The following is a 27,922-nucleotide window of genomic DNA, read 5'->3' on the forward strand; positions in this document are numbered from 1 at the left end:
CAGAAGCTAAACTTTTGAAGGCTAAGTCTCGCTGCGCATGAAATGCTCACAACTTATTCTTTATTTTTGTCTGAGATATGAGAGTTGTTTTTTTCACATCTTCTTTGGGTTATGGCCTGAGTACAATATTGACAATTGGCTTAATACATTACGTGCAGTTAGGGCTGCGTTATAAAACCATCTTGGAGGATCAAAATGAAATGTTTGTCCATCATAAGAATAATAATAAAAATAGATATTTTGAACTTGCTGACGGTAGATCTGCCATCCTGCCAAACAGAAAAAGAAGATGCAACAAAAGCCAGTGAGCTTTAGGTTTTAAGTCTGCAGAATGGACATTTGAATTACTCCCAGTTAGTTATCAGACATGTGGAAGTCCAGATGGAAACAAAGTTGATCAAAAGCAAGAAACAACTAACGGAAGCTCAGCCAAGGAGCATGAAGAAAAACACGATTGTTGATTAGGAAAAGCTTCATTCTGTTTTTCTTATCGGTTTTAATTACTGGCTCTATTTGTTGTAGAGAGGCAGAGATCTGTCTGGAGGATTTGATTAATAAAGAAACATCATGAAAAACAAACCAGTAAGGAATCCTAACAGATATGTAAATCAGCCTCTGCAGAGCAACTGCTCATCCTAAGTCTGGTTTTTAAACATTAGCCTGCTTTGTTCTGTGTATTTACTGCAGAAGTCTTCAAAATGATTATTGAACAGATTATTGAGCAGGGATTATATTCATTTTCAATTAACCTGTTCAATCTTTTTCTTTTTTTTTTTAAATATAAAAAAAAAATAAAGATCCAAATGTGAGGTTGTGATGCTTTTAGTTCATAATCAGTTTAGATTATCTTGTAGTTACATTTTGCTCGAATGAAACAAGACAACTCAACTGAAATAATGACGTGTCTTTACAGACCAACACTGTAACCATACTATTTATTCACAAGCTAATCATTAGATAAAATATCAATAATACATATTGATGTCCTAAGCCAATTGAAGTGCTAGTCACTCAATCTATCATATTTACCTTAATTAATTTAATTCTAAACTATGATGACTTTAAGAGGCCATTTGGGAAGGTTTAAGTAACCTCTGACTTTAATGCTAGAAAAGGGCAAAGTAGGAATTAACACAGGTTATTTATTGTAAGAAGGGATGTTTTAAGAAGGAAGGTGAATGTGGGAACTAATGAGAGGTAAAGACAGGAGGGGGAGTTAAGTGGGAGTATCAGGGCTGAAGGTTGAGGTGGTGTGTGAAAGGGGAGTGGGGGGGGGGGGGGTGGGGGGGTTTGGTTAAAGGTCGGATGAGGAGGCAGGTTACCTTCTCCACCTGAGTCAGATCCTCTCTGTTTCTCAGTGACTCGGGCTCCATCCCCTCATGGTCTAAATACTGCACATTCATATTCAAAAGCCAGGCTGCTGTGCGGTCCAGCGCACTGGGGTTCACTGGGGAGGGGGCCTAGTGAAACCAACACAACACACACACACACACACACAAACAAACAAACACGCACACACACACACACACACACACACACAAACGCACATACATGAGCTGAGTGCAAGTGACAGGAGAGGGAGGGGGGGAGGGGGGGAGGGGGGGAGGGGGGGCTGGGGGCAGGTAGCAATAACAGCACAGAAACAAGCTTGAAATGCACTCAACTCATCTGGACTGAAAGCAGCAGGTGGAATGGATACACACTCCTTTTTTCAAGCTCACACAAACACCAGAGCACACACTTCAAAGCACCGACCTAACGTGTGTGTATGTGTGTGTGTGTTCATTCAGCCTACTAGCTGCAAGGAGTGTAAATACTGTAAAATTAGATAAGTGGAATTTCAATCAGCCTGGAGAAAGATACTAGCATTAAAGATGTATGTGTGTTTCTATCTCCCAGTTTCCAGATGGACAGATGAGAGAGTGTTGCTTTGGGCTTTTTCAGTACATGAGAAAACTTGTAGGATGTTTTTATAGCTCAACACACTCATTTGCATTGAAGGCTTTTTAAAAAAAAAAAAAACTGGAATATATAGAGAGACACCAAGGTTTTGCTGTTTTAACAAAAATATGAGAGTAAATTCTTTAGGATGGTAACTTGGAATGATATTTATTGCCCTCATCAGAGCTACAGAACCAAATTCATCAAATTTTGAACATAAAATATCTATAAAAAATGTTGTAACATCCCTTTGTATGGCAAACTCAAAGCATACCCATCACCTGCTGCTATCGCTGAGGGAAGGGTCAGGGGATCACCAAAGTTAGTAGGATAAAATCAAAGGAGTCAAAAATGCCTGCACAGTGGGATTAAGTGTTGAGATGTTTGCCAGAAAACTGTAAAACTGTACCTGCTAATGAAAAGTGTCAGCAGATCACAAAAACCTGTTCAGATTCATCCTCTATTCATGTATGAAACTTCATGGGAATCTCCCCATTACATATTTCGTGTTGAAGCTACTGACAAAAAAAATCCTTAGAGCCACTTTAAGGACAATATTAAAGTCATTTTAATCCTTGTTCTTTTACTTCTTAATATTATGACTATTCCTGTTTCACCCATGTGCTCTCTTTTATGTTTAACCCCTAGGCTTCTCTGTTGGTTTTATTGTAACTGCTTGGTTTGACTTGTATGTAACTCTATTGGTGTCTGTACCTCGTCACCTTTGAAATCAGGGATCTCCTTCATTGTGTTTCCTGAGGATTTCATAAAATAAATGGACTTGGAACACTTTTGTCACCATCTTAATTTAGAGGCTTAAAGGCCCTTGATGGACAACCACTGATAATAAATGCCTGCGTTGAGCTCCCCTAACATATAAATCAAATTAAAGGTTTGGTGCCATCAGAGAGTCAGCCAATATTGAAACAACATTGAAGGCTATTCCAGAGAGGATGGCAAGGCATTGTGGTTATTTGCCAGGAACGTCCCCTTCAGCCAGTCATCATAATCATTGGGCAAGCATTGACTACGGTTTGTAATCACAGCCTACAGTATAATCCTGCCAATAATAAATCTACCAGCGGAGGATTTGTGCTTCTAAATGCAAACCTCGCCCAGTGACCACACACACACTGACACACTTTCTGTCTGATAAGATGACCCTAGCATGAATGCACTGTATCTGTTTGTATTCACAAGATCCGTTTTCTGTTTGTGTGTGCACATATATCGCATGCTAATCCGATGCTAATTATAGCGTCACATCCTCAGCCTATTAAACTTTACCAGTAAAACAGTGGTGAAGTGATGAGCTGCCTGTATTCAAATTACTGTAATTAAATGCACAATGACTGCAGTTCATTAGGGCTCCATGTGCAGTGTCTCTTCAGAGTACACCCACAAGGTCGTTTTTGACATGATATAAGGGAAATGGGTTTTGTGTAATAAGAGCCTTTTTTTTCTTTATTTATTAATGGACAGTTGGCTCTCTTGAACACTGAATATCATTCTCAGTTACTTTATTTTTTAAGACTTGAGCACCACAGCCGAGTCACATACCTGTTTGTGTTGGGTCCTCTGTTTGGTCTCAGGACTGTCACCTTTCGAGCAGGAGGATTGCTGTCGTAATCGAGCGCCACTTCCTGGCCAGTCTGGTGATGATGTCATCATGTTGCCAGAGGAGGGTCTCGGGTAAGGTCCACTGAGGAGATTCGGGGGTGTACGTCCTCGTGTGATGCTCTGAGGCGGGGGTTGGTCTATCCTCCGCTGTGGGCCGGCGCTGTTCTGTCTGGGGACGGTGGGCTGGTGCTGTGTTTCTGTGAGGGACAGCTGCCTGCGGTTAAATTCCCCTGAACGCCTGGTGTACTCGTCCCCGCTGCTCCCCCCACCTCCTCCCCCTCCCCCTCCTCCTCCTCCTCCTCCATGATTCAAGAAGGAGTGTTTACCTCCTGCTGGTCCGTCGTCGTTGTTGCTGTGGGAGCTGACAGAGCTGTGGCACTCTGAACCAGAGTCTGTCATACCGCGAGGGGACACAGGCAGGCATGCCGCCATCTGGTAGACTGGGTTCTGGAAGGATAGGGGGGCTAGTAGCTGGGGGGGTCTTCCTGGGGTGCTTTCTGTGCCCATGGTTGTGGGGGTCTGCCCGGGCCTCCTCAAGGTGGGACCTCCAGGGATATTACCCTGTGGGATTCTGGCTGACCAACCTACCCCTGATCCTGGGCCTTCACCCAGGCCATCTGAGGAGCTGGGACCTTGGCCACCTTCCAGACTGCGGGGGTCCTGGAGGTCCACCATGGACAGACTCTTGCTGCCATTGGACATGCCCAGGTCAGGTTCATTGGTCTCAGAATAACTTGAGCTGCGTGCTGGGGAAGGTTGGATCCCTGAGCTCCTTGTCACAAAGAATAGGTCCTTGTTTTCAGGGGTAGGGGAGGGTAACCGGGTGAAGTCGACAAGTCTGCAAGAGAAAGACAAAGAATAATTATAATAAAAACCTCAGCATATTAGAATGAGTAACAACAAAAATCTTGAGATTTGGACCAATATAGGCAAATATAATCCTGTAGGCATCTATGTAAGCAACAGGCAGAGAAAGAATGTGTGACAACAGAAGACAGAACATAAGTGAAATAACGTTAATAGATGTAACAATGCTGTTATCATTCAAACAAACCAAAAGTGGAATCTAAAATTAAACTTGAATCAAGAGTTGTACTTTTGATTAACACTGAACTTTCAGCAGTCAAATACTTTACCAACAAGTTAGAACTAGTGAAGTGTTTTGATGAATTGCTCTATTGTGTTACTAACAGCAGCACTCGCCACAGCTCTAAAAAAGCTGAATTTATTAATATGAGAGTGAAAGCTAACATAAGACAAGGGCTACTCTTCAGAAGCTGTTACATCCTTTTATATAGTTTAAATGCTAAGCTAATGTAACAGTGGCACAAGCTACATACTCTTTGCATAGAAAAGATGACAATCAGCAAACTAAATCTTAAACGAGTTTTAAATTTGGTAACTTTTACCAGCCAAAAACATTAATAATGTGGTATGAGTCCACTGCACTGATTTGCTTTCTCCCTCCTCCCCTCTCTCCCTCCCCTCCCTCCTTCTGGATGGCAGATGGAGGTTGTATTGCCAAAAGACGATTACCTTGACAGGCGTGATTTATCTTCCAATAATCTCTATCATTCACATCACGCTCGTCTCCTCCCTCTTTCTGTGTCCTTTTCTCTCTGTTCCATTACCCTTCCCTCCTAACTTCTTTCTCTTCATTCTGCTCAATTTCTTCCCTCCCTCAATCTTGGCACTGTCTGCTTTTCTCTTCGTCTGCTTTTCCTTGTGCCACCGGTTGGTTGGTGGATGAGAAGCAATTAGGCGAGAATTGTGAGCTCATTTGAAGGCCGGTTCAGTGTCATGGCTGGCTTATGAGGATAAACCACAAGTAGACAAATGTAGACCTGTATTTGTCAAGTATGAGCAGTTGTTGTGATAACTACAGAGGGCAGACTCTGACATCAGGTCATATAGGGACAACACTTAATTAGCTCTATTGATTCTGGACCTCTGTTTAGCATAATGATAGCAGCTGTCTGACTCTCTTCCTGTTTTCTCCTGCTGTCTCATCTTCCTGTTATGTGCTGCATGATCTCATCTGCCTGCAGTTGTGCTCTGCTTGTGTTTACTGCTGTTTATTAGGCACAGTTTGTCGGGCTATCAATCATGTATTTCTCCTCCTGTTGGCCCCCTGTGCTTTCATGTTAATCTTTCCAAGTGTCACCTTGCCATCGTGCTGCCACAGAGCGAGAGGAAAGGAGATAAGCAAGATACGGTGCTGTCCGAGTGTGTATTCATCCACATGAGAGTACACAAGGTTTCATCCGGCTGATGTAAACAAGCGAGGGTGACACTCTTGCAGTGTCAAGGCCTCGGATGACAAACATGCACACTCTGCAGAAGTAGTTAGCTAGAGAACACACTCAAGATGACTTTGAAGGTGTGAAGCATCAGTGTTTTCTTTTGCCTCTGTGGTGAACTGTTTCCTTAAATCAACCTGTTCTGCAATCAGTCTGTCCTTAAATGACTTCGCTCGCAATAAAATATGCCAAGAGTGGAGCTGGCGTAGGCGGTGGAGGCAAAAGCTTGGAGCACAAGGGCACTGTGGGCAAGAAGTGGCCTGGGACTGAGTTAATGATAAAAAGTCATTAACATGCTGTAGAAACAAAGCACCTTTTCACGCTTTCCAAAGAGATTGTTAATTTGTGATAGCTGACCTCCTACACCCCCCTCCCCCATTGAATTAAAAAGATAATGTAGGTTTTATTTAACACCTTATTTTATCTTACAAGGATGTCCCGTTAAAAAAATGTTCACTAACAAGAGGGACCTGGCCATGCAGGGTGCCATTACACAATAAAATACAACATTTTAGAAGATTATTCCATCCCTATTCTGTTTTATAGGGAAACACAGTTGTCCTAGGATCAGTCAAAACTCAGGGTACAGTGAAGAGCAACCAATTAAAACCATCAACACTGGTAACCAGTGGAGCTGAAAAATACTCAGTAAATAAAATAATTCATATTAAATACACAGGAAGGAGTTAAATGTATTCTTTAAATATGAGGACAAGGAGCAGAATCACAGACCTCGAATGTATCAACAATATGCTATTAACTATTTCCCACAAATATATCTGCTAATGCATATACCCATGCCAGCAGTGGCCACATCAGTTACAGCTGGTCAAATCATTTCATCAACTGATTCCTATTTATTGTTAAGGCTGATGTTAAAGAATGAAAATACATTTTTAATCTAACTGTGATGATCAAGATACAGAACCTACAACGCGTTCATTAAGCTCCTGTTATGCATAGTAATGTCAATGTTCCTTAAGAATTGGATTTTAATTTAACCTTTATTTCATTGATCTTGATCCATTGAGATCAAGATCTCAGGGTGACCTGGCCAGCAGCACACTTCATAATAAAACAATTGCATGATTAAGAAGCGGCTAAAACTTCAACGTGGCAGCATGATTGCACTACTTAAAGTCAGTTGTTTATTTATTACAGAAAGTACTCCTCAGTTGTCAGAAAGTGTTTTGGTTTTGTAGTCTGTAGTTTTGAGTTGCTGTCAAAAATGTCTGCTTAAAGTTTGGGAAACCACAGATTTATTCCAGCACACCAAACAAAAGCATTCAGCTGAAAAGAGAGGTGTTTGGCAGCGCAAATTGAACAGAGTCTGCCCTCAAACACCAGCTTAAAGCATTTCACATTATCTCAACTGATATTTGGATCATACTGCCACACCCTTTCATCATTATATTTGATGCCTGTTCGCCTTCAGTTGCAGTCAGCTATTCAAATATATACAAAAACAGTGTCATCTGAATAATGAATGAACCTAGTGTGTGCATTCTGGATGAGATCTTAGATATGTCTTACCCTGAAAGGTCATTGTCTATAACCATCTTCTGCAGGCCAGTGGAGATGCTGCACCCTGCCTCAGCAGGGGGTGAGCACATATGCTCTGTAGACTGTCCGGGTGTCATTAGGATACTGGACGGGTTGGACAGAGCTGTGTTCACCTCTCGCAGGATTCTGGGGAGAGGGCCGAGCTTGGAGGCTGCACTCTGTGAAGAGAAACACATAATTTAGTTTTAAAGTCAAAATAAATTTCACTCAGGACAACTTCAGGGCATTCATTGCATTTAACGTCTGAAGAGTTTTGTTGAATTAGACATTTGCATATTTTTTAGAACAAGTTATTTTTCTGGAGTGCGTGCAATCAACTCTCTTATTCAGACAACATTCTAAATAATTAACTCTCCTGCCGGTCTGATGGACTGGAAAATCAAGACTCACTGTGATTTGTGAATTATTGAAAGACAAGGTCTCAGAAAGCTGGATGCTCTAACCGCCCCGCCCCGCCCACCCCAAAAAAAACATGATTCCACCCTTTATCTTTATCTAATTATTACCAGCTCCCCATCTGTTACCAGAGCGAATGTAAATGTCTTTGTAAATCCATTAATAAGCCTTAGCCAGCTTCTGAGGCTCCACAGTGTTTTTCCCTTGTGCACTGCTTATGTAACGCAATAATACATTATTGATTCATGTAAGATAAACAACTTCTTAATGTTGCCAAATGATGTTTCAAATCCTTAAGATTGTGATGATGCATTGAAGCAAATTTGACCGTCTGTAAAAAATCAATGTTCTTGACATTCACCAGAAATCAGCCTATCAATGTATGTATCTACATGTTGATGTTACCTATGGATTTGTTATTTTAACTTTTTTGTCTGATATTATTTGACCTTACTGTCAAATACTCTTATTCTTGCAGCAAGCTTTTAGTTTGCCGTCTACTTTATTAACTTTGAATGTGCTTTAACGTTATGTCTGATTCCATCCATGCATCATCTTCTACTTAACGTAGTGCAGTATGCCACGTTCAGTACCTGGTCCATCTGGGAAACCACCTCAGAGAGGAGGGAGTGCAGGGTGGAGAGTTCCCTGCCGAGGTCAATATAGCCCTCAAAGCCCGCTGTGTTAGAGATTGTCTCTGGGTTGGAGATTTCAAGAAGAAAGCGCTGCATGTTGGTCCACTCGTGCTCCAGGAACTGGTTCATAAAGGACATGTACTCCTCCTTGTTACCGAACCTGACAAGAAACAGGGAAAGCAGAGAGAAATCAGAGACAAGGATCAGGAAATATATTCAATCATGAAAAAAATGGTGCAGCAAAGTCTTTTTAAAAAAATCCAAGCACACTTACTTTGTGAAGTTTGCCAGGTTTTGTGTGACTTTGGCGATGAGTGTGAGTGTGCGTGCTGTGCGGTCGTCGGGATACTCCTGCATCAGATTGAAAAGCGAGGGCGACATGATGGCTGGACAGAGAAACCGCAGGAACAAAGAGGCGCTGATCAAACGCTCACTGATGTCCGGTCGACCCCGGTTGCTGCATTCTTGACGCCATGATGCGAAAACCTCCTTCAGTTCTCGAGGAAAGACGCTGTGAATAAAGAGATACAGGAGAGAGGTTATCGGTCAAGCTCACTCCCTCAGTCTTTTGGAACCAAAAAAAAACCCCTCATGTGCTTTGGACTTGAGTGAAAGCTTTCTCTATTTTGTTAAATTAACGTTTTTAAAACTAAAAGTTATTTATTAATTTCTTGTGTGTTAAAAACGCTCCCAAAGTTAGTGAATCCTATCAGGTGTGTTAAGTATAAATATGTAAGATAGAAGCACACACCAAGACGTTAGCTCAATGAAAATATCTCATTTTGAAAAGCTTAGTATTTATTTGCATTTCATTTGAACATTCAAAAAGGATATTGTACCGATTTCTCCTCATTTGCATTTGTAAGGGTTTTTAACAAGAATCAATCTGCCGCTGCTTTGATTGCCACCTTTCCATACATTTATATCGTCTGCTTTTATCGATGCAACACTCAATTATCATAATCACAATATTATTCAGACTTCTGTTTTGGTTTTCATTTGTTTTCATTTCTGCATCATAGCAATTCATTTTATCTCGATTTGTACACTTTAAATTTAAATATTTTAAAAGAATCTGATTGGAGGGTTGTTCAAACGCTGCATAAATCGATTGAAATTCATAAGATGCAATCCTCGTCTCTGATTGGCCAAGTGAGTATGTGATTAATCGTGTGATCCCCTGAGAGTTGTTTTTAAAGGTTACTCCCACGCATCGCTGTGAGTAGGAAGAGAGTCATTTGAGAATTTTGTTTTACTTAAGACTTTAAGAGTTTTAAATCCTAATTTGGCTTTTTAGAGAATTCCTGATCTCCAGAGAAGCTTTAAAAATGTATAAATCAAAAGATGACAGACATCTTTATTACCTACAAACATCTGTTAACAGGTGCACAATCTAACAGAAGCCCTCTTTAATAGCATTGTTTTAATTGTTCATTGAGATATTCTTAAAAATTAAAGTCAGTTTTCAGAAAAAGTGTGAATTATATTTTACATGTGATACAAAAATACAAGAAGTGATTTGTTCAGATGTTTGTGATATCAGACTCGTATTCACCAGTATGAGTTGATGATTTTGCAGAAGGCCAGCTCGCAGCACATCTTCAGGTTACTCTGATGCTCTGGCAGGTCACCAGACGAACACTTGGACTGATCCACCTCGCAGTTCTCATCTGACTCGTACAGAGCCTTGATGAACTCACCTGAGAAAAAAACAAAAACAAACACAAGAAAATATATAAGAAATGTATGAACATGTGGGTTTTCTGGGGATCCGTGTCTTTCTTTGAGCATCTGTGAGATAGACGCAGCAGGAAAAAGGGAACTGAGGTGGAACTGTTTGTGTTGGTTGTAAAGTCCTGCTGAGCTGAGCAAGGACGGAGAAAAAAAACATGATGCCAAAACAGCAGATGATTTGGTTTTTGATATCTGAAATCCTGTAAGGCCGAAACCATGAACACAACAAAAAGGAATTATTTTTTTAAAATACAGATGCCCCTTAGTTTGACCATTGAAAGATCTCAGAGCTTCTTGAATGCCATCGCTCTTATCTCTTATCTTCCCCTTTTTTAAAGCTGAAAGAAGGGAATAGAGTCTTACTTCTGAGCCGACATTTGAATAAAAGCTCAGATTGAATTGCCTTAATCCATTCCCCTTATTGCCCTCCAGTCCAGTTGGTGGCAGTAATGCACTTCAGAGATTGCCAATAATTAAAACATTAGAAGAGTAAGAAAAAGACAGAAAAGGGAGGAGAAGGAGGGGAAATTGAAGAAGAAAAAGAAAACCCTTCATCTTTTGTCAAAGTTTATAGACAGACGGGTTTGAGAAAAAACATCCCGGACAGGAACAAAGAAATAAGATCTGGTTCCCTTTTCCATATCCATATTTCCAATCAATATTGTCCTTTTCGTCCAATCTGACATTGAACCTTGCGTATCAAAAAGTTGACGAGTCAACTGTCTGTAAGGGGAGCTCATGGCTGCCCTTTGTGTTGCTCCTCGTTGTGTCAGTGATTCTTACAGTTTAGTTGGATGTTGACCAAAAAACATCACCAAAAGAACAGTGATTTAAAATAAACCAGCCATCAATATTTCTCTGAGGAAGCCCCGAGAGACACAAGCGAGCAACCAGGCAGCATCTCTTTTTGCCAAAAACAAACAGGCAGACACACACATGCACACACACAGTCACACACATAACACACAGAGTGACATAAACACACACGTTGAGCATTAACATTGGCAGCATACAGAGAAAAATGTGATGAGTGCCAGGAAGGATGTGTGCCGTTTGTAGATTAAACTGCCTCTGTGTACATTCCTGGAGCAGGGGAGGTAGAAAAGCACACAGTGCATACAGAGTGCTTATTGTTAGGACTGCAGTCAGACAAACACACTCCATCTAACCTTGGACTAACATTGCCAAAACGGGAGTTGGGGGTCAAACAATCACCTCATAATGATTTGCTACAAAGCTGATCTGCTGAGTGATTTATAATTACAGTCAAAGCGAGACCAAAACATGCAGTCACTGAATTGTGCTGTCCACGGTTAGCTGCAAACAAAAAATTGAAACGACGGATGAGTTCTTCGGTCTCGCTGTCAAAATGATTGTCGAGAGAGGCAGGCAAATTCATTTGATCTCTAATATTGTTGATGTAGCCAATATATTGAATTTACTGACGCTGCAGTTCTCTAAACCTTTTCAAGGATGAGCGAATGGAAAGTTTTTGGGTTGAATGTGAGGACAAGAAAGAGCAAAGAGATAGGATGTGTACAAATGAAAGGAAGGCAAAGAAAAACTGAAAAGAAAAACTGAAATACAAAAAAAACAAGAGACTGCTTCAGAATATTTTAGGATGACTGTCAGGAGACTACAGCCTCTGCCTTCACTCCCTTCTGAATCATTGTTTCACTCACCGAGGGCGTCCTGCAGGTACTTCTGCCCAACCAGTTTGAGGTATTCCTCGATGGCCTTCGTCGCTAATGTGTTCTCTCTGAAGATAAGGTGCTCGTTCTCCCCGCAGCGATCGACTTCTGACATCATCAAATCTGTGAGGAAGTCCTAAAGAAACAAAACAGGGTTCATCAGTGCATGTAATGACATGCTGTTATATCCTCAACTGCACTGAAGGGGACAGTTTTGCACATAGCAGCTATAAAGAAGTTAGATGGGAATCAATTAGATTGATAATTTAAAATGCAAATTAGAATCTCGAAAGGTGGTGATGGTGATTGGAGATAAATTATCCCCCCCAAAAAAGGTCGTCCCCCCCGATTCTTTGTTATTCATACAATATATCTTTATCCACTTTGGCTGTCCAAGCTGTAATATTCTACTAGACTTACCGAACATAACAATATTATTCTTTCGGACTACATTATCCCACCGTTCCACTAAGCCAGTATTCATGTTTTCTTTAGCCATCATAATTCTGCAAAGGTTTCTATGAAAGTGGCTGTACCTTTGATGACCTCTTTAGACAGAAATCCACGAACAACTAAAAGCCTGTTTGTAAAGCCTGTTGCCTTGCCTGACCCTGATTTTTTAACATTTCACAGGTCTGACTGTGGGATTGAGTGGAGAATGGTGATTATGACATAACAGTCATCTACACCTTAATAACAGTGTGGTGCAAAAGATTGCACATCAGCATAACTTGGCCTTAACCGACAGAAACATACTGGAGATTCCTCAATATCGAAAACAAACAAGCCAGAACCAGCCTGGAGACACATGAACTGGAATGTAAACAAAACTTCAACATGTTTTTAGAGGAACTGGAAACATGCTGTTAAAAAAAACAAAAAAACAGTTCATACATACAGATAAATTGTTGATAGGGTCGGGGATCTTAAACCCTTCCCTAGAATTAAACTGACATTTGAGTTGTTTGGATACTGCCTACATTGCCAGTCAATGCAACGATCTTTTTCCATAATTTATGAGCCTTCCCAAAAGCTAACTAGTTTGAGGTTGATCATCGTGTTACCAATGTAAGTCAAAGCTTTCAAAATGTCAGCAATCAGTTCTTTTACACCGATGTTCTGTGAAGTGTTTTTGAACGCTAGTATCAGAGGGGTTTGAATTTTTCAACACCAAAACTCAAGTCAAGTCATTGGATTCTGGGGAATTGGGATACTGGGGAGAGAAAGTTGTATTGGAACATCTCTAATGAACATCGACAATATAATACAATATAACACTCGACCAAACAATGAAATGTTAGCATTGTGGCTAACACACTAGCATGTAGGTATATTCACTTTCATTAACTCCCATTACACTCCATAAGTAGCCATAAGTCCAAATATGTCTTTTTTGGTCACATTTTCAAGACCAGTTAATGTGAAGAAAACCAGATGACAGAAATTATGTCATTCCAATACCAGGAACAGAGCAAAACAGTTCTATTTCTATGGTTCTTTGAAAATGACAGACACCAGAAGCTGAAATTCCGCATGCAGAGAGAAACAGCTTCACACTGACACAAACAAAAAAAAAATGACAGGACTCTTTTTTTAAAATATAATGGCAGAGAACATTTCCGTCACTCTTTCAAATTGTCAAAGAGGGATTTGACACCTGCTTCGCTGTTCAACGAGGTGATAAAGACAAAGAAATGCTTGCTTCTTTTTCCAGATACAAATAGAAAAATACAAGCAGCTGACAGAAATGAGTAAGAACATTTTAGCCAATAAGCTGCAGAACTCAAGTTCCAGCCAAAAGTTATGCTCACTTCAAAACAGCATGTCAAATATAAATGTATCGTCTTCATTTTTATTTGGGTGAGTGAATTATTTTGATTGAATCCTCTTCCTAATTTGCCTCAGAAGAAATAACTTGGCCTGTCTAAAAGTGATCTCTACAGTGCCTATATATCATTCATCAGGTAATGAAAATAACAGGATCAGACGGCATTGAAGCTCCCAAAATTCAAAGTCGGAAAGCAAGAGAGAGAGAGAGAAATGGAGCCATCTGGGGATGAATCATCCCTTGTTTAGATCCCTTCGACAAATTTCTGGGTGTACTCTCATGCAAGTCCCCTGGCAGCTTGTTAAACTAGGGGAACCAGCGTAGCATTGCGGGGAGAAGAAGAGAGGCGAGTGACAGATGTACAGAGAGAAACGGAGAAGGAGAGGAAGAAGAAACAGAGCGGCGGCAGTTTTAAAAGAACAGAGGAGGAGGAGGCGGAATGAAAGTGACGGAGCCTCTCAGACGGTTTCTATAGCTGCTGCAGAAAGACGCCTGTTATCCGGCTAATCAAAGATACACCGCAGGGAGCCAATCACCCACTGATGTGAAGTGAGAGAGGCCTTTTTGGTTAACACATTTTGCACATCGCACACATACACAAGCCCAGTATTTGCACACACACACACACACACACACACACACACACACACACACACCTATGGAGAAGAGCAACTAAACTTTGTTTTAACAAATGCATATATATAAAAAAAACCCAGAATGTGCACAGAGGCATGGGTGTGTGTGGCGCTGGTTTCATCGTTATACATTGCTGAACTGAAGGGGATTTAATGTAGCTTCTGATCAAGAGAGAAACAAAGTCTACAATGTGATTAAATTTACTTACAATCGACTATACATTAGAGCTGCATTATTATTGGATCATCTGGCGAGTCAATCAAAGAAAATCAATCAGTGACTGATTTTATAGATCAAACATCGAAGTGGCTGGTTTCATCTTCTTAAATGTAAAGATTTGCTGCAACTTAAAGAAATCACAGGATTGGGCGCCGGTAGCCTTGTGGTTAGTGTGCGTGCCTCATGTACAGAGGCTGTAGCCCTCCAAGTGGACTTCCTGGGTTCGAATCTGACCTGTGGATCCTTTCCCTCATGTAGTTCTCCACTCTCTCTCTCTCTCTCTCTACCTAATTTATGACCCTATCCACTGACATAATAAATATAGAAATAAATTAAAATAGTCAGTTGCAACACTTATGTACATGTTTGCATGCCTTTAGCATCAAGAAACAACCAAATCAGGACTGGTGCAGCTGCAATCACCTCTGTGTGGGGATGATGTTTCATAAATTGTATAGCATGAATACAAGTCTGAGATTTTGTGAGTCAGTATTGTGGCAAAGCCAACACCAAGCAGACCAAGGGACAATCACAGGAACTACTCCAAAAGGTAAATGTCAGAGCACAAGAGCACAAGTCAGAGGAGGTTTCAAAGGAAGTTTCCGAGTCACTTAACAAAGTACAGTTAAATCAACCGTTAACAAATGGAGAGAGTATCAAAATTTGAGCGAGGGAGAGTGACGGAGACCTCTACCACCCCCCAAAGGATTTCTAAGTTGCATAGGCCGAGGTAGGAGAGACTGTGCCAGCAACTCTTGGATGGATGCCTGATCAGTAAGAGTTTTACGGGGGTGTAGCAGGGCCACTCTTAAAAAGAAACAAAGGAAAAACCTCACATGACATCTTGGCCACATTCCTCCAGAAACCAAGTAGGAGACTCTGAAATCAGCTGGAGGAAGTTTCTAAACTCTGAGACTGAAATTGAGCCTTTTGGCAATCTAACTAAACGACATGTTACACTGCATTGCATTCCCACCTCAAAGCATGGCAGTGGCAGCATCATGCTGTGGGGATCTGCAGCAGGCCCCACAAGACTTCTGAGGGTACAGGGTGAAATAAGTAGTGAAAAATACAGAGAAAGATACTTGCCTGTAATAAAACTCAACTTTATTATTTATTTTAAAAGACAGATAAAATCAAAGCTGGTTTAGATACGATGATGGTCATGCTCAAGGCTGCAATTGCTGCAGATGCATCGACTGAAAACCTATTTGATGTGGATTAAAAACTATCCAACATGTATTTTATATTTATTTAGATCACTGCAGACTTTCTGATACATCATAGAGCTGTTTGTTATAAATGTCAACGTACAATATCTTTTATTGTAATTATTTGCACAAAACAATTTATCTGTTAGCCTGCACGATCATTAAAAACCAAGTAAATAAACATTCAGATAAGCCATTATACTTCTTGTTATGGTATATTCCTTGAAATGTTTGTCATCTTTAGCAATAACTCACTAGACAGTGAGGAGTTTATGGTTACATAAATAAGTCATGCAGCAGAGAGTAGCACACACAACCCACAGAAGCCCGAGGAAGCGTGACCTTTTGTGGTCTACAGACACCCATCACATTATTAGACCAGAGGTCTTGTTTTTTTTTTTTTATTGGAAGAAAATGTCATCCCAATTATGATCTTTCCTCTAACCTCTACCCCTCTGTGGCTCTGTCTCTCTCTCCCTCGTTTCTGCTCTGCACTGCTTATGTGGCTGCTGAGGCGAGGCCAATCCAGGCCTGATTAGAGAGGACGGTCAGATGAAACGGAAGAGGAGAGAGACCGAGTGGGAGAGGGAAACTCAGAAAAGAGACATCAAACGGGAGACGTAATGTTATTTTCTGCTGGCAGCCTAAAAAAGCTTGATCAAACACTTCTGACAATCTCCTTCAGATGTGACATGCTTCATGAACTAGAGTCAACATGTGTGCTGATGCAAAGGTGCACTTCTGCTTGAGAACTTAGTATGACTGAAACTTAATTACAGCTCATGGAAATAAGAAAATAACAAGGGCATAAACCTCTGGATTTAAACACTGCATTAGATTCTATGCCCAGAGTAAAAACTGAACACATTGTCACGCCATTGGCTCTGAAGATTTCTCACCTTCTTGTTATTATTTCCTTTCTGTTATAAAACAGACCTACGAAAACCTGAACTCTCCCTTTGTTTCTTGTTTCAGTCTACACAGCCACTCTAGCAGTGCTGTACTCAGCCATAGTGTATGTTACTTAAATGTAAATGCTAATGCCAGCATGCTGACATTGACAATGCTAGTATGTAAACACAGGTACAATACAGTTACAGTCTCGTACGTACAGAGAAATGATCAAATTGAGTTTAAAGGTGGCTCTTTTCCTGACAAATCTCGTATTTATTGTTCTTTAAATGTTTTAAAAGTTGTAAATAGACTAATTGAATTGAGCTAAAACACAATGTACAGCTAAGGCTAATAGTTTTACAAAAAGGGAGCTAGCTTAAGTTTTGCATCAAGGTAGAGTAGAAGTAGAGGGAAAATAAATGGCAATCCAGAGACCCTATTTGTCCGATATCTAAGCCTGGACTGAAAAGGTCAATCTACCGAGTGTCATCTATAAAAGCTTGGTAGCTAACAACATCTTGCTAAAACTGTTGACATTGTCTCCCTGAAACTGAAAACCTCTGCATATAATTTTTCTAGACATATTCATACCATGTTGACTTCCTGAACGGCGGTAAATTCATGTATAAACATAGCTGGAAAAAAGTCAGCAGTAATGCTAACCTCACAAGTGATATGTTGCAATAGGTGAAATCTATCTATCTATCTATCTATCTATCTATCTATCTATCTATAGCGTGTTACAAAAGTCAACACAATCGTGTCTTAAGACACCGAAGCTCATTTCCCCCCCCCTCTCAGTTTTCTTCCTGACGCCCTCAATCCTGCTGCCTGTCCCCCATCCCTCCCCTCTGCTTCAGTGCTAATAAGGAGAAGTAGACCGCTCTCTGTATCGCTGCCACATCCCATCAGCCAAACCATGCCTTAAAAACTCTCCCACACCCCCAACACGCAGAGAGAGGAGAGACGAGGGTGGTACACAGACAGGGTCTGAGAGGAGGGATGATGGTGCTGCCCCGATGATCAGATCTAATAAATAGTTGGGAACAGAGTCCTGTTGGAAAAGATGAGAAGCTCCCCGTAGATCAGTAAAAACTCATAAAGTCATGTCCATTGTGCAGCTACACGCACACGCACACACGCACACACGCACACACACAATGGTCTCATCACCAGCCCTGTGTGTGTGTGTCAGTATTCAGGGCTTACATCCCTATCGAGCAGTATTCCACATTTTTGAGTCGATATAAAAACTCAGGCCCTTAATAAAGTCTGAAAAGGCAACACAATCGGCAAAATCACGATCTGGACTCTACATTTCTCACTCACTCTCAGACAAACCCCGAACACAGAACAGTTAAGTGATGTTTCAATGCTTGCAAATTGCAATGGAAGAGGAAAAATAAGCTTGAACACTTAGACGGGCAACAAATAGAGATGAATAAAGGTCGCGTTTACTCGACTCCAGATGTCTTCGTGCTTCTTTGTGTGTGGGTTTCTATGGTAATATAAGGAAGAGAAGATCAAACTGAGAGCAATAGAATGCCTTAAAATTATAATACCAGCAAATTATTCAGATGGACTCAAAGTAAAAGAACATTTTTATACAAATTGTATGTATTTTAAACTGTCTTAACCTAGACAGTAGGGGAAAGTATTGATTGGTTATTACATCCTGGATATACACTTTCCCCAGCTGTATATATATATATACACTGTATCTATAGATTGTTTGGTATCTTATAAAAGCCTAACTTTACTATAATTTCAAAGTCATAGTCACTTTGGAACAAACAGATTCAGTAAGAATACAAATCAAATGGGGATTACCTTCTTGAAGCTCTACCTGCCATGCTTTAAATCTTGATATTCAGGGGTAGAATCTCATTTCAGATTATTTAAGGGACATAGTTTGTGTTTAGTAATTCCAGTGTCGTATAGTAGAGTGCATTTTAGGAGAAAACAGAAAGCCTAAAACATTAACACCATGACTGATCGATAAGCCTGGTTTTCCAGCCTGGGGCAAGGGCTAAAGAATGACTCATGGGACAAAAAACAGGAACCACTCCAGCCACTCCATCCCTCGCTCTCCTCCTCTTTCTGCCTCCCCCGGTCTCTTTCTCTCCCCAGAGACCGGTGGCTAGTATTACAGCATCGTAGCCTGCAGCTCTTCCTGTGAGGGTCACATTGGGTTGACAGAGAGCACTGGGGGCTGAATGGGAATGGAAGTAGCTCCTCCCGTAGGCACACAGGCTTAGGAAAGGCAGTAGCTCACCTCATTTAGCTGCTCGTGCACATGATCATTATGAAGATAGGTTTGACTGAAGTCACTATTGCAGAGAGTGTCATCAGCATCTTTACGTCATGTTTGTCAACTTACTGTGGTCATGCTCTTCTGTGCCTCTATTTGATTGCATCTTTTGTTTGGTGCCGTTTTTCTGCTTTCAATCAACAATAATAGACTAAATTAATATTGCAAGTACAGCAGATACCTCATTTAATGTGACATTTTGACCTGATGATGGTGATACAACAGAAGTGGAGACAACACCAAAGTCATTTAAAAAACCTCAAAGTGCTGCCACTGGATAGGTTAGAGGACAACCAAATTTAACAGGATTTATCCTCTAAGAATCATGAGAATTGGTACAAAACTTCATGAGAATGCATTTAACACAAGGGTTATTTCAGTCTGGATCAAACTGGATGGCTGATAGATCACCCATGTTTAGATCAATGCAGCTGATGTGGCTGTAAACAGTTGTAGATTTAGATACAAAGATAAAGAGACTATCGTGTCTTGAAAAGTGCATGTTTGCAACAGATCGCATTCCAAAGATTTAGTTGGGATGGACTCCTGCGGGCAACAGGAAACGCACACAATCAAAAAGGAGCAGGTACAAACAGTGATGGAAGCGCTAGCCAACATGAACTCAACACGGGGTGAAGCCCAGCATGTGACCAGGGATATGAAACAATGAAGGGAACTCTATATTTTTATTGAGTAAGCAATAAACACCAGCTCTGACTCATAAATTGGACTTTTACACAAAAAGGGACTTTATTGATTTATTGCACTAATTCATTTCTGTTCCAGATTTTTTGTTTGTTTCAGAGCTTTTATTTGTGTGCCCAGGCATGTCAGGCATATCAAACTTAATAAATATAATTTAAGTGAAAGAAAACTAAACTGATAAAAGTGACTGCTGGTGGGAAATGCAGAGGTGGGGAAAGAGACTAGTAATCTTAGAGCTAACATGACATCGAGAGATCAATGTGTTGAGCATCACTGAAGAGCTAAATCTTTACTCGATGCAGCCTGCTGCTGTTCAGCTCCACGGTCAGCCAGAAACTGTGCTTCAGCAAGATAAAACTAGTATTTCTTCTAAATGTTTGTCGGAGCCTTCACCCTTTCTCTTCATCTTTCTGTTTGGATGTGCTGCCATGCTGTCAGGAGACAGTCAATCGAAGCATCCGAGAATTGTTAAACAATCGGAGAATATGGTGTACTGCCTTTGTGGTGAAAACTTAATAAGTACTATAAGGACAAGTGCATTGATGTGCTTTGTAAATATATCTTTTTATGAATTGAGCCAATACGGTGAACCTTCTAGTTTTCTAGTAATTCATCTTTTTCCTGCAGAAAGACAGAAAAAGATGGATGTACTTTATTGATCTCAACCTGGGAAATTATAGTGTTACGGGAGCTACAGATTATCTAGAAATATCAAAGAACATTAATTACCGTTATTTATACAATAACTCTAAACGATTGAAATATGGTATAAACAAAATAGAAAAATATACTCTACAATAATAAAGAAATAGCAATAATACAGAGAGGGAGGTAGATTCTCAGTTTGTCAGTGAAGAATCAATAAGGTACGTCTATCTTTCCTTCTAGAGTCGAGTGTTGCTTTATATGAAAATATACATGCAATGTTGTTGATCAACAAGAAAGGCGTGTGAAATTAACCACCATGTTTTACTTTTTTAGTTAGTTATGATATTACAGAAGAAAAAGAAAGGAAAGTAATACCATATATAGGAGAAGTAACATTGCCAGGTTTTCTCAAAATCAAAAATAATCCTGACAACTCTCCTTTCACCGGGGAGATTTTGAGGAGCAGCTTTTATCGCTCACTGGCCTTCTAAAGAGACAAATGATGAATTCAAAGTCAGGAGCCCAGAGGAGCTTAAACGACTAGAGCCCTTTGTGTCATATAAGCAAATCATGTCAAACTATATTGTGTTGGTACAACAAATAGTGTCTGTGTGCCACAACTGTGGTGATGAGCATAGCACTGTTGTCTGCACATAATGCACTAAAAGGATGCTGGTGTCTAACATAGCTGAATCTGGCATCAGTTTATTACAAAGAGGGGAAGAGACTCGAACATCTCGCCTTCTTAAGCCGGGCTGTTAGTTTACCTTGAGGAGCAATGACATAATAACCAGAACACCACCCTCCTCTAGCCCTAGTTATCATACGGATAAATCCTCCTTATCGTCACTTCCAACAGTCGGCGCCGCTGACAGGAAGGAGAAGCAACCAAATTAGAACCTAATCTTCCCGAAGGGGCTGAGGCGCCGACAAGACTAGATCAATAAGGCAGAGGATTCATGCCAGGAGTGGATGTTTACACATGAAAGAAAGGTGAAGTTCTCCAGGCAGTTGGAACACATGCAGCAGCAGAGTGTTTGTTATTGTGACGGTGGAGCTTCCAGTCATGCTGTTGTGGTGTGCGGATGTAATGGCGTGTCTGACAGACGGGGAGACTTTACAGCACAGAAGACGAGCAGAATTGTTGATGGGATTTCTCAATTTGATTTCAAGTGGATTAAGCGCATTAAAATTAAATACACTCAGATGACTCAAAAATAGATTATGCATTACTACAGCAGTCCTCAAACTTTTTTCAATTAGTGAAATATTTTTTTCAGCCAGGATACATTTAGCTTGCAAACAATACAATGGTAACAATTACTGTTATCTAGCTTAAATTACTGCTTGCTACTGTAGGAACTAACCCTTTACCAATTGTATCCTGAGACACCACTAACCAGAGACGGAAGCTAGGAAGAGGTGGAATGCTAACATGAGCTGATGTCAAATGGCAGCTATTACCAAACGTATGTAATTTTAACTTAAATTATGGCCGATGTCCCGCCAGACAGAACAAAACTATGATAGCACTTTTAGCTCCCAACCTGATCTTTTACATAAGGAAAAAAATGGCCGCTATTTAACTAAGGTGAATTGGGTCTTTTTCTTCAACCTGCATTATGATGGACATGTCAAACCTTGTGCTGTGTTAAGTATACATATATATTTAACTCCAGGCCTGGTAACTACTTTCTAATGCCCGTGTTTACATTGTTAGTAGTTGTGGGTGTTTAAATCTAGCATCTGTGCAGCGAGGCAGGGCGTGGCTGTCATGCTTGCCAATGCATCCACACACCAATTCAGCATCAGTAATGACATCTCTCCAGAGAGCTTTAGTCTCAAGACACAATGAAGCATGAAAAAGAGATGAAGGAAGACAAACACGGAATGAAGGGGGGGGAACAAGACAGAAGGAGTGTGCAACAGAGCAGAATATTTGGTGAGTAATTATTCGGTGATGGGTGATAAAATGACACAGGAAGAAACAGAAGTCTGGGTGTGATACATACTAATGGACGTTACAGCTCGGCAATCTGCGCCTCTTAACAATAGCCGGCTGCAATTAGAAGCTGTTTCCCACCTGTACACAGCTGATTAAACACGATGCACATCAGCAGAACTTCAGAGCAACAGAGAAATACTGCCGCATCCCTGAAGAGGAGCGTTCACCTCCTGTTCACCTCTGCTGGGTGAAGGAGAGGCTGCATCGCGCTCCTTTGTGAATGTCTAATGCAACGAACAATGCAAAGTCTTGGCAAGGGATGAGGAATAATATACTGACTCATGGATTTTTGACGAGAATAGTTGGAGGACTACACAACAATATCAGATGAGTGGGGTAAATAACCAAAGGCTCTTTTAAACACTTGAAGGAAAACAATCAAACAAGGCTTATGGGATTTTCCAGAGTTTATTTTTGCTAGAATTAATTTCTTGATTCCTAAATATAATTCACCGACGCAAGAAGAAAGTGGACCCAAGTTGGCAGCACATGAAAAAAAGAAATTCATTCAACATGATTTGATTGTAAATTAATCATGAACCAGGCCACACTGGCCAAGATATGTGCTTATGAAGCATGTATGCAGCAACAGCAGAGGATATCCTAATTAGGCCTCGGGACTGTTTCAGGGAAAGTAGTTTGTCGGTATGGGGGTGTGGTGTGTTTGGCATAACATGACAGCTCAATCGATCCAAGATTAAAGAAATGAAAAAAAATGAGCTCAAAGAGTGTGTGTGTAATGCCTTAAAAGTTTCGATCAAATCAAGATGTCTTAAATGATAAAATACTTTTTTGACAGGAAGCTCTGACACTCAAAATGTATACTACAGTTTTCACTTCCTGTTTAGTCAAAATGTTTGTGTGTGTTTTTTAGAACTAAGGTGTAGTAAGGATGTGATAAGGATCAGCAAGTTTGAAATCCAATCTCTGGTGCAGTATTGAAAGTAGTCTCTCCAAAGCTAGCAGAAAACAAGCCAGAAAAGAATTCTGGGAGGTGAGGAGAAAGAAGTTAAAAGTTTTACTGCTTTGCTCAGGATTAATTGAAAGTAATTAAGGACGTGTCCCGTCTCTCCAGGGACCAGAAGAGGCCCACTCCCCCATCAATCAGCAGCTATCACTCCGGAGTCTAAACCGCGAGACGGGTGGCGTACAGTGTGGATAGACATCACTTCTTAAGTACAGATCATTCATCATGCCGCTGAGCTGTGATAAAGTCAAATCAAAGTTTCAAAGCTCTGCTGATGAGATACCGTCAGGGAAACTAAATTAAGGCACATGTCAACGCTGGCGACTGATGAGGCAGAAAAGACAGAGAAGTCGATGCTACGAAGAAAAAAGCAGCCTCAAGCAATATTCCACTTAAAGCAAACAGTTATTTTAGACGTTACAAAGACAACAAGATGCCTGTGTTCTGATAGAAAAATATTTCGTTCATTAGAGTTCAATCCATCAGTGGTATTGACTTCACTTGCAACTACGGATTTTGCTCACAGGTTTATCAGCTAATCCGTTAGCTTTTGATCTACAACAAAAGGAAACTGCAGTTTTTCCAATCTTGACACCACATAAAGAAACATCAGTCAGTGCACCTAGCCGAAACTGTTATTAATTATTTGCTTTGAGAATAAACAACTTGATATTCTCAGAAATTAATCCAGGAGTGGCTCTGAAACATCAGCCTATACAGCAAGTTGCTCTGTTCTGCCACAACAGATCTATTGTGGCTGCCACTGTAAACTTCTGTTTCAAAGTGTCAGAAACAACAATTACAGGTAAATCATCACCTGATTGATAGTTGGAGCCCACTTGCTCCGAGTTATTCTTCCCAAATACTTTCTCCTGTGTTCACATATCGGCTCACTCAGACTTCTCACGGTAATATTACTGGAGGACCAGAAAGTCCAGCCATTTCGTTCTCACATGCGGCTGAACCTGAAAATTCAGTTACATTTTCAGGAGTTTTGTGCATGTGTGAAAATATCTTTATTTATGCCCACTGGAACAATAAAGCTAATTGTATCTTATCTTTAGTGTCTAGTTTTTGTCACATCAAATGACCAAAACTCAAATGTATTCAACAGCAATTTCAGCTTGAAAATGCTGCTACTGATTAGTTTTAAGTGACTGTTGCACTTACAGCCTCATTTTAACGGCAGACAAAATGTCTTTCCCCGTCACGTCTCACTGATGCTTTGTAGGGTCAAAATGCCACCATTTGATTTCACCACGCTGAAAAGACAAATGCTGGGCTGTCAAAGTAAAGTGAAATACTGCTATTTTGAATGGATGGGGGGGATTATCAGAGTCCACTTGCATACTGTCATGGGAGACTTAGAACCCACTGCGGTAGACTAATCTCCCCCCTTTCACTCGCAGTGCTACAGACAGCTGTGGATATACAGTATTGTGCTTCTGTACTGCATTGGTATGCTGTGAAGCACTGTGGGGGATACATGTAAGGGATTAGCTTGAGTTAAAAATGTAATACAGGCTGGTGCAGCGAGAGGAAATCACCTGTCTCTGTCTGGTCTTTGTCTGCTCTGCTATGGGGGTCAAAAGTTCAGAAGACGAGCAGGCAGCGGAGACCTATTTAACCTCTTTCTGTTTTTAATGTCTGGACACGGCTTCACTGGAAGATGGTGGTATTCTACTTTGGTTTTGTTACCTGTAACTCCCCCATAGAGGATACAACGGTGGGGAAAATAGCAATAAATCATAATAAAGTACTAACCTTGGCCTTGCCGGTGCTCTGTAGAATGTGGACCAGTGCGCACGCCATCTCCTCCTTGTTCTTGACGCTTATCCCGGGCTCTAGCACCGAGCACAGCAGCATGTAGTTATTGGTGGTGTACTCTGCAAACTCCTTGTACATCTCCATGGGCAGGATGTTCATACTCTGATAGCGTGCTTTGATCCGAATCATAGGCCCAGAAGTCTTTCCTTTGGGTGGGTTGGGCGTGCTGACTGGATACCACTTCTCCACAAACTGCCGCCCGGTAACAGCAGCAACGGGGATGTTTACGAGTCCGATGTAATTGTTTTTATCTTTCTTTTTCTTCTTGTCCGTGTCTTTGTAGAGGTGTGCCGTGATGCTCTTCACAGCGGGAAGGTTGTTGAACTCAAAGTGCTCTCCCCAAAACACATTGTCCGTCTTGAGTTTGCAGGTGGTACGGGCATACAGCGAGTCATCGAGACACAGCTCACAGAAGTATTTCTTTTTGGCCGGCAGATCTTTGGCCTCGATGATCCACAGCCTCAGCAGGTTCTCCACTCGCCGGCTGTTGTCCTGGACACAGAGAAAATGATTGGTTGCAGTTTAGTGAGGTCTTCTTCGGAAAAACTTCTGCAAACAACAACACCGCAAGAAACTTTAAGAAAGAAAAAAAATGGTAATTTCAGTTGGGGGACATGCACTAGAAGAAAGTAATCAACCTAAAAATGAATCAAGTGAAGAAACAGTAACTTAAAAAAATCAAACGTCTGCAAAGAAAATCCCATCAGATCTTCAAACAGGAATCTGCCTCAAATTCCCATTTTGAAGTTCATCCATTTTAAATGACAAGAACATTTCAAACAGCACTTCAATCATTTCATGATGGATATTCAAAATCGTCCTGCGTCTGAAGCCTTTTAAAAAAGCCAGACAATTTTTTCTCCTACATCATTTCACAGAGCGCTAACGCATTCTTATGTCATCAATTGATTTTGCAAAGAGTGGGGCATATTTTTGGCCCATTATTCAGAGGGCCTTGAAAACTGCGTCAGTGGATGAAGACGGGGAAGGATGAACTAATAATTACATTTTAAGGATGATACCTTGAGCTTCTCATAATTACAAAGATGCCACTGGATGTTTGAAATACTGCTTACTATGTTTGAGAAAGCTTGATAATATCTGGATGTTTTTCACATTTTAGACAAATACACTCTATGCAATGGGACGTAGTTTGTTAAAATGTTTCATGTATTTTTGAGTCTCTGCTTATTAAATCAAACCTCTGTATGAAGTCTTTAACTACTCTTAAAATACAGGAGAGAGGAGGAGTGAATATGTCTACAATTAGAGGATATCTAGGTCATTTCATCAGAGGAGGTGGAAGTTTTGCTTCTCCATTTTTAGAAAAACTTGTTCAAAGGGCCTTCCTATAGTCTGACTGTATGTCTCTACATGAAGCATCTACATTCTCACATTTCTTTTGCTGCATGAAGCCTGTTTTCTTTGCTGTATTGTTCCTCAGATGATCAGTAACAGGAGATAGGATTTTAGTCTTGGCGTTTTCCTCGAATTGCAAGGACCTGGATGCAAGGTGGGGCAGTGGTTAGCGCTGTTGCCTCACAGCGAGAAGGTTCCTGGTTTGAATCCCTGTCGGACGATGTGAGTGTGGCTGGTTGTCTGTCTCTATATGCCCTGTGATTGTCTGGCATACAGTCCAGGGTGTACCCCCACGCCTCTTGCCCAATGACAGCAGCCATTGGCTCCAGCCCCCCCGTGACCCCGAACGGGAAAAGCGGTATAGATAAAAGATTTTCTACCGTAAATGAAGGTGCTCTATACCACACACCAGAAATAAGACTTTTAGTTATGCATACCTTTTCATGCACACGGAAATGTGTTTGCCCACAAGGATGATCCCCACTGTAAATGACCTATTATCATAATTACTGATAATTATCCTCTTACACAGGAGCTGAGTTGTGCAGGCTTAGCATTTTACACCAGCTCGATTCATTCCCATTGATTTTTTTTATCTCTGGCGGATGAGTGCTTCTATATCCTTTATTATTCCACATATTTCCATATAAGCCTAACTTCCTCTTACAAACAACAGCAGCATTATAGAGACTTTAGGGTGTGGCCTTGGATGCTAATATTGACCTGAAATCCACTGAGTCAAACAGGTTGCGTCATGTGTTTTTGTCTGTTTGATGTTTTACTCATTCATACCCATTAACACGTGTTTACATTGATTTCACATGGATAGGTTATCTTTTTGTTGGGTCTTTTCTGTTTTAATATGTGAGAAGTTATTGTTAAGGCAGTTTTACAGTAATTAAATTAGCAGTGGTAAGGTTTGGAATCTGATTCATCTATTCAGAACAAGCTTAGAGAGTTCCTTATCTGATTCAAAGAATTTAAGTATCAGTTTCCAGTTTTGTCAAAAACTCTGCCCTTCCTCTAATATCTCAAATTCACACCACAAGGGAACTTTCCCCTCATCCAAGTCATGATAATTGGCTAATTTACTAAATAATGACACATGAAGTAGCAAAGATGCTATGAGATCAAGATTATTTTCTTCGTTTGACATGTTTCCACCCTCTGCCTGTTACATCTGTGTTTGTAAAGATCACAGATGGTGTCAGCGTTGCAGGGAAAAGGACTCAGTGGAGCTGTGATATTCTTCCCACAGCCTTTGTGTCCTCTGCTCCTGATGTTTAGCAGCACAGCTGGATGCAAACACATCAGATTGCATTGGTGTATGCACAACAGTTGCACAATGACAACACTGTATATGTCACTGTCTTTACACTAATCAGCGTTGGTATGCGTGGTTTGTAATTGGGACACTCATATATGAACTTAT

At 40.7% G+C, this 27,922-nt stretch overlaps 1 protein-coding gene across 11 annotated transcripts in view; it reads right to left on the reverse strand.

The window, feature by feature from the left end:
• LOC109984448 (disabled homolog 2-interacting protein-like) overlaps positions 1-27,922 on the reverse strand; it is a 158,924-nt gene that overhangs the window by 11,247 nt on the left and 119,755 nt on the right. For 10 of the 11 annotated variants that reach the window (XM_065965886.1, XM_065965885.1, XM_065965889.1 and 7 more), the window contains 8 exons: positions 25,069-25,623; positions 11,872-12,016; positions 10,011-10,155; positions 8,730-8,966; positions 8,414-8,615; positions 7,395-7,582; positions 3,502-4,399; positions 1,323-1,460 (listed from right to left, as the gene is read on the reverse strand). In XM_065965886.1, the coding sequence (XP_065821958.1) occupies positions 1,323-1,460; positions 3,502-4,399; positions 7,395-7,582; positions 8,414-8,615; positions 8,730-8,966; positions 10,011-10,155; positions 11,872-12,016; positions 25,069-25,623 (2,508 nt within the window). The remainder of the gene's footprint in view (positions 1-1,322; positions 1,461-3,501; positions 4,400-7,394; positions 7,583-8,413; positions 8,616-8,729; positions 8,967-10,010; positions 10,156-11,871; positions 12,017-25,068; positions 25,624-27,922) is intronic. The other variant, XM_065965887.1, reaches the window with a different exon arrangement.

Source organism: Labrus bergylta, chromosome 17 (assembly GCF_963930695.1).
Source record: "Labrus bergylta chromosome 17, fLabBer1.1, whole genome shotgun sequence".
Lineage (NCBI taxonomy): Eukaryota > Metazoa > Chordata > Actinopteri > Labriformes > Labridae > Labrus > Labrus bergylta.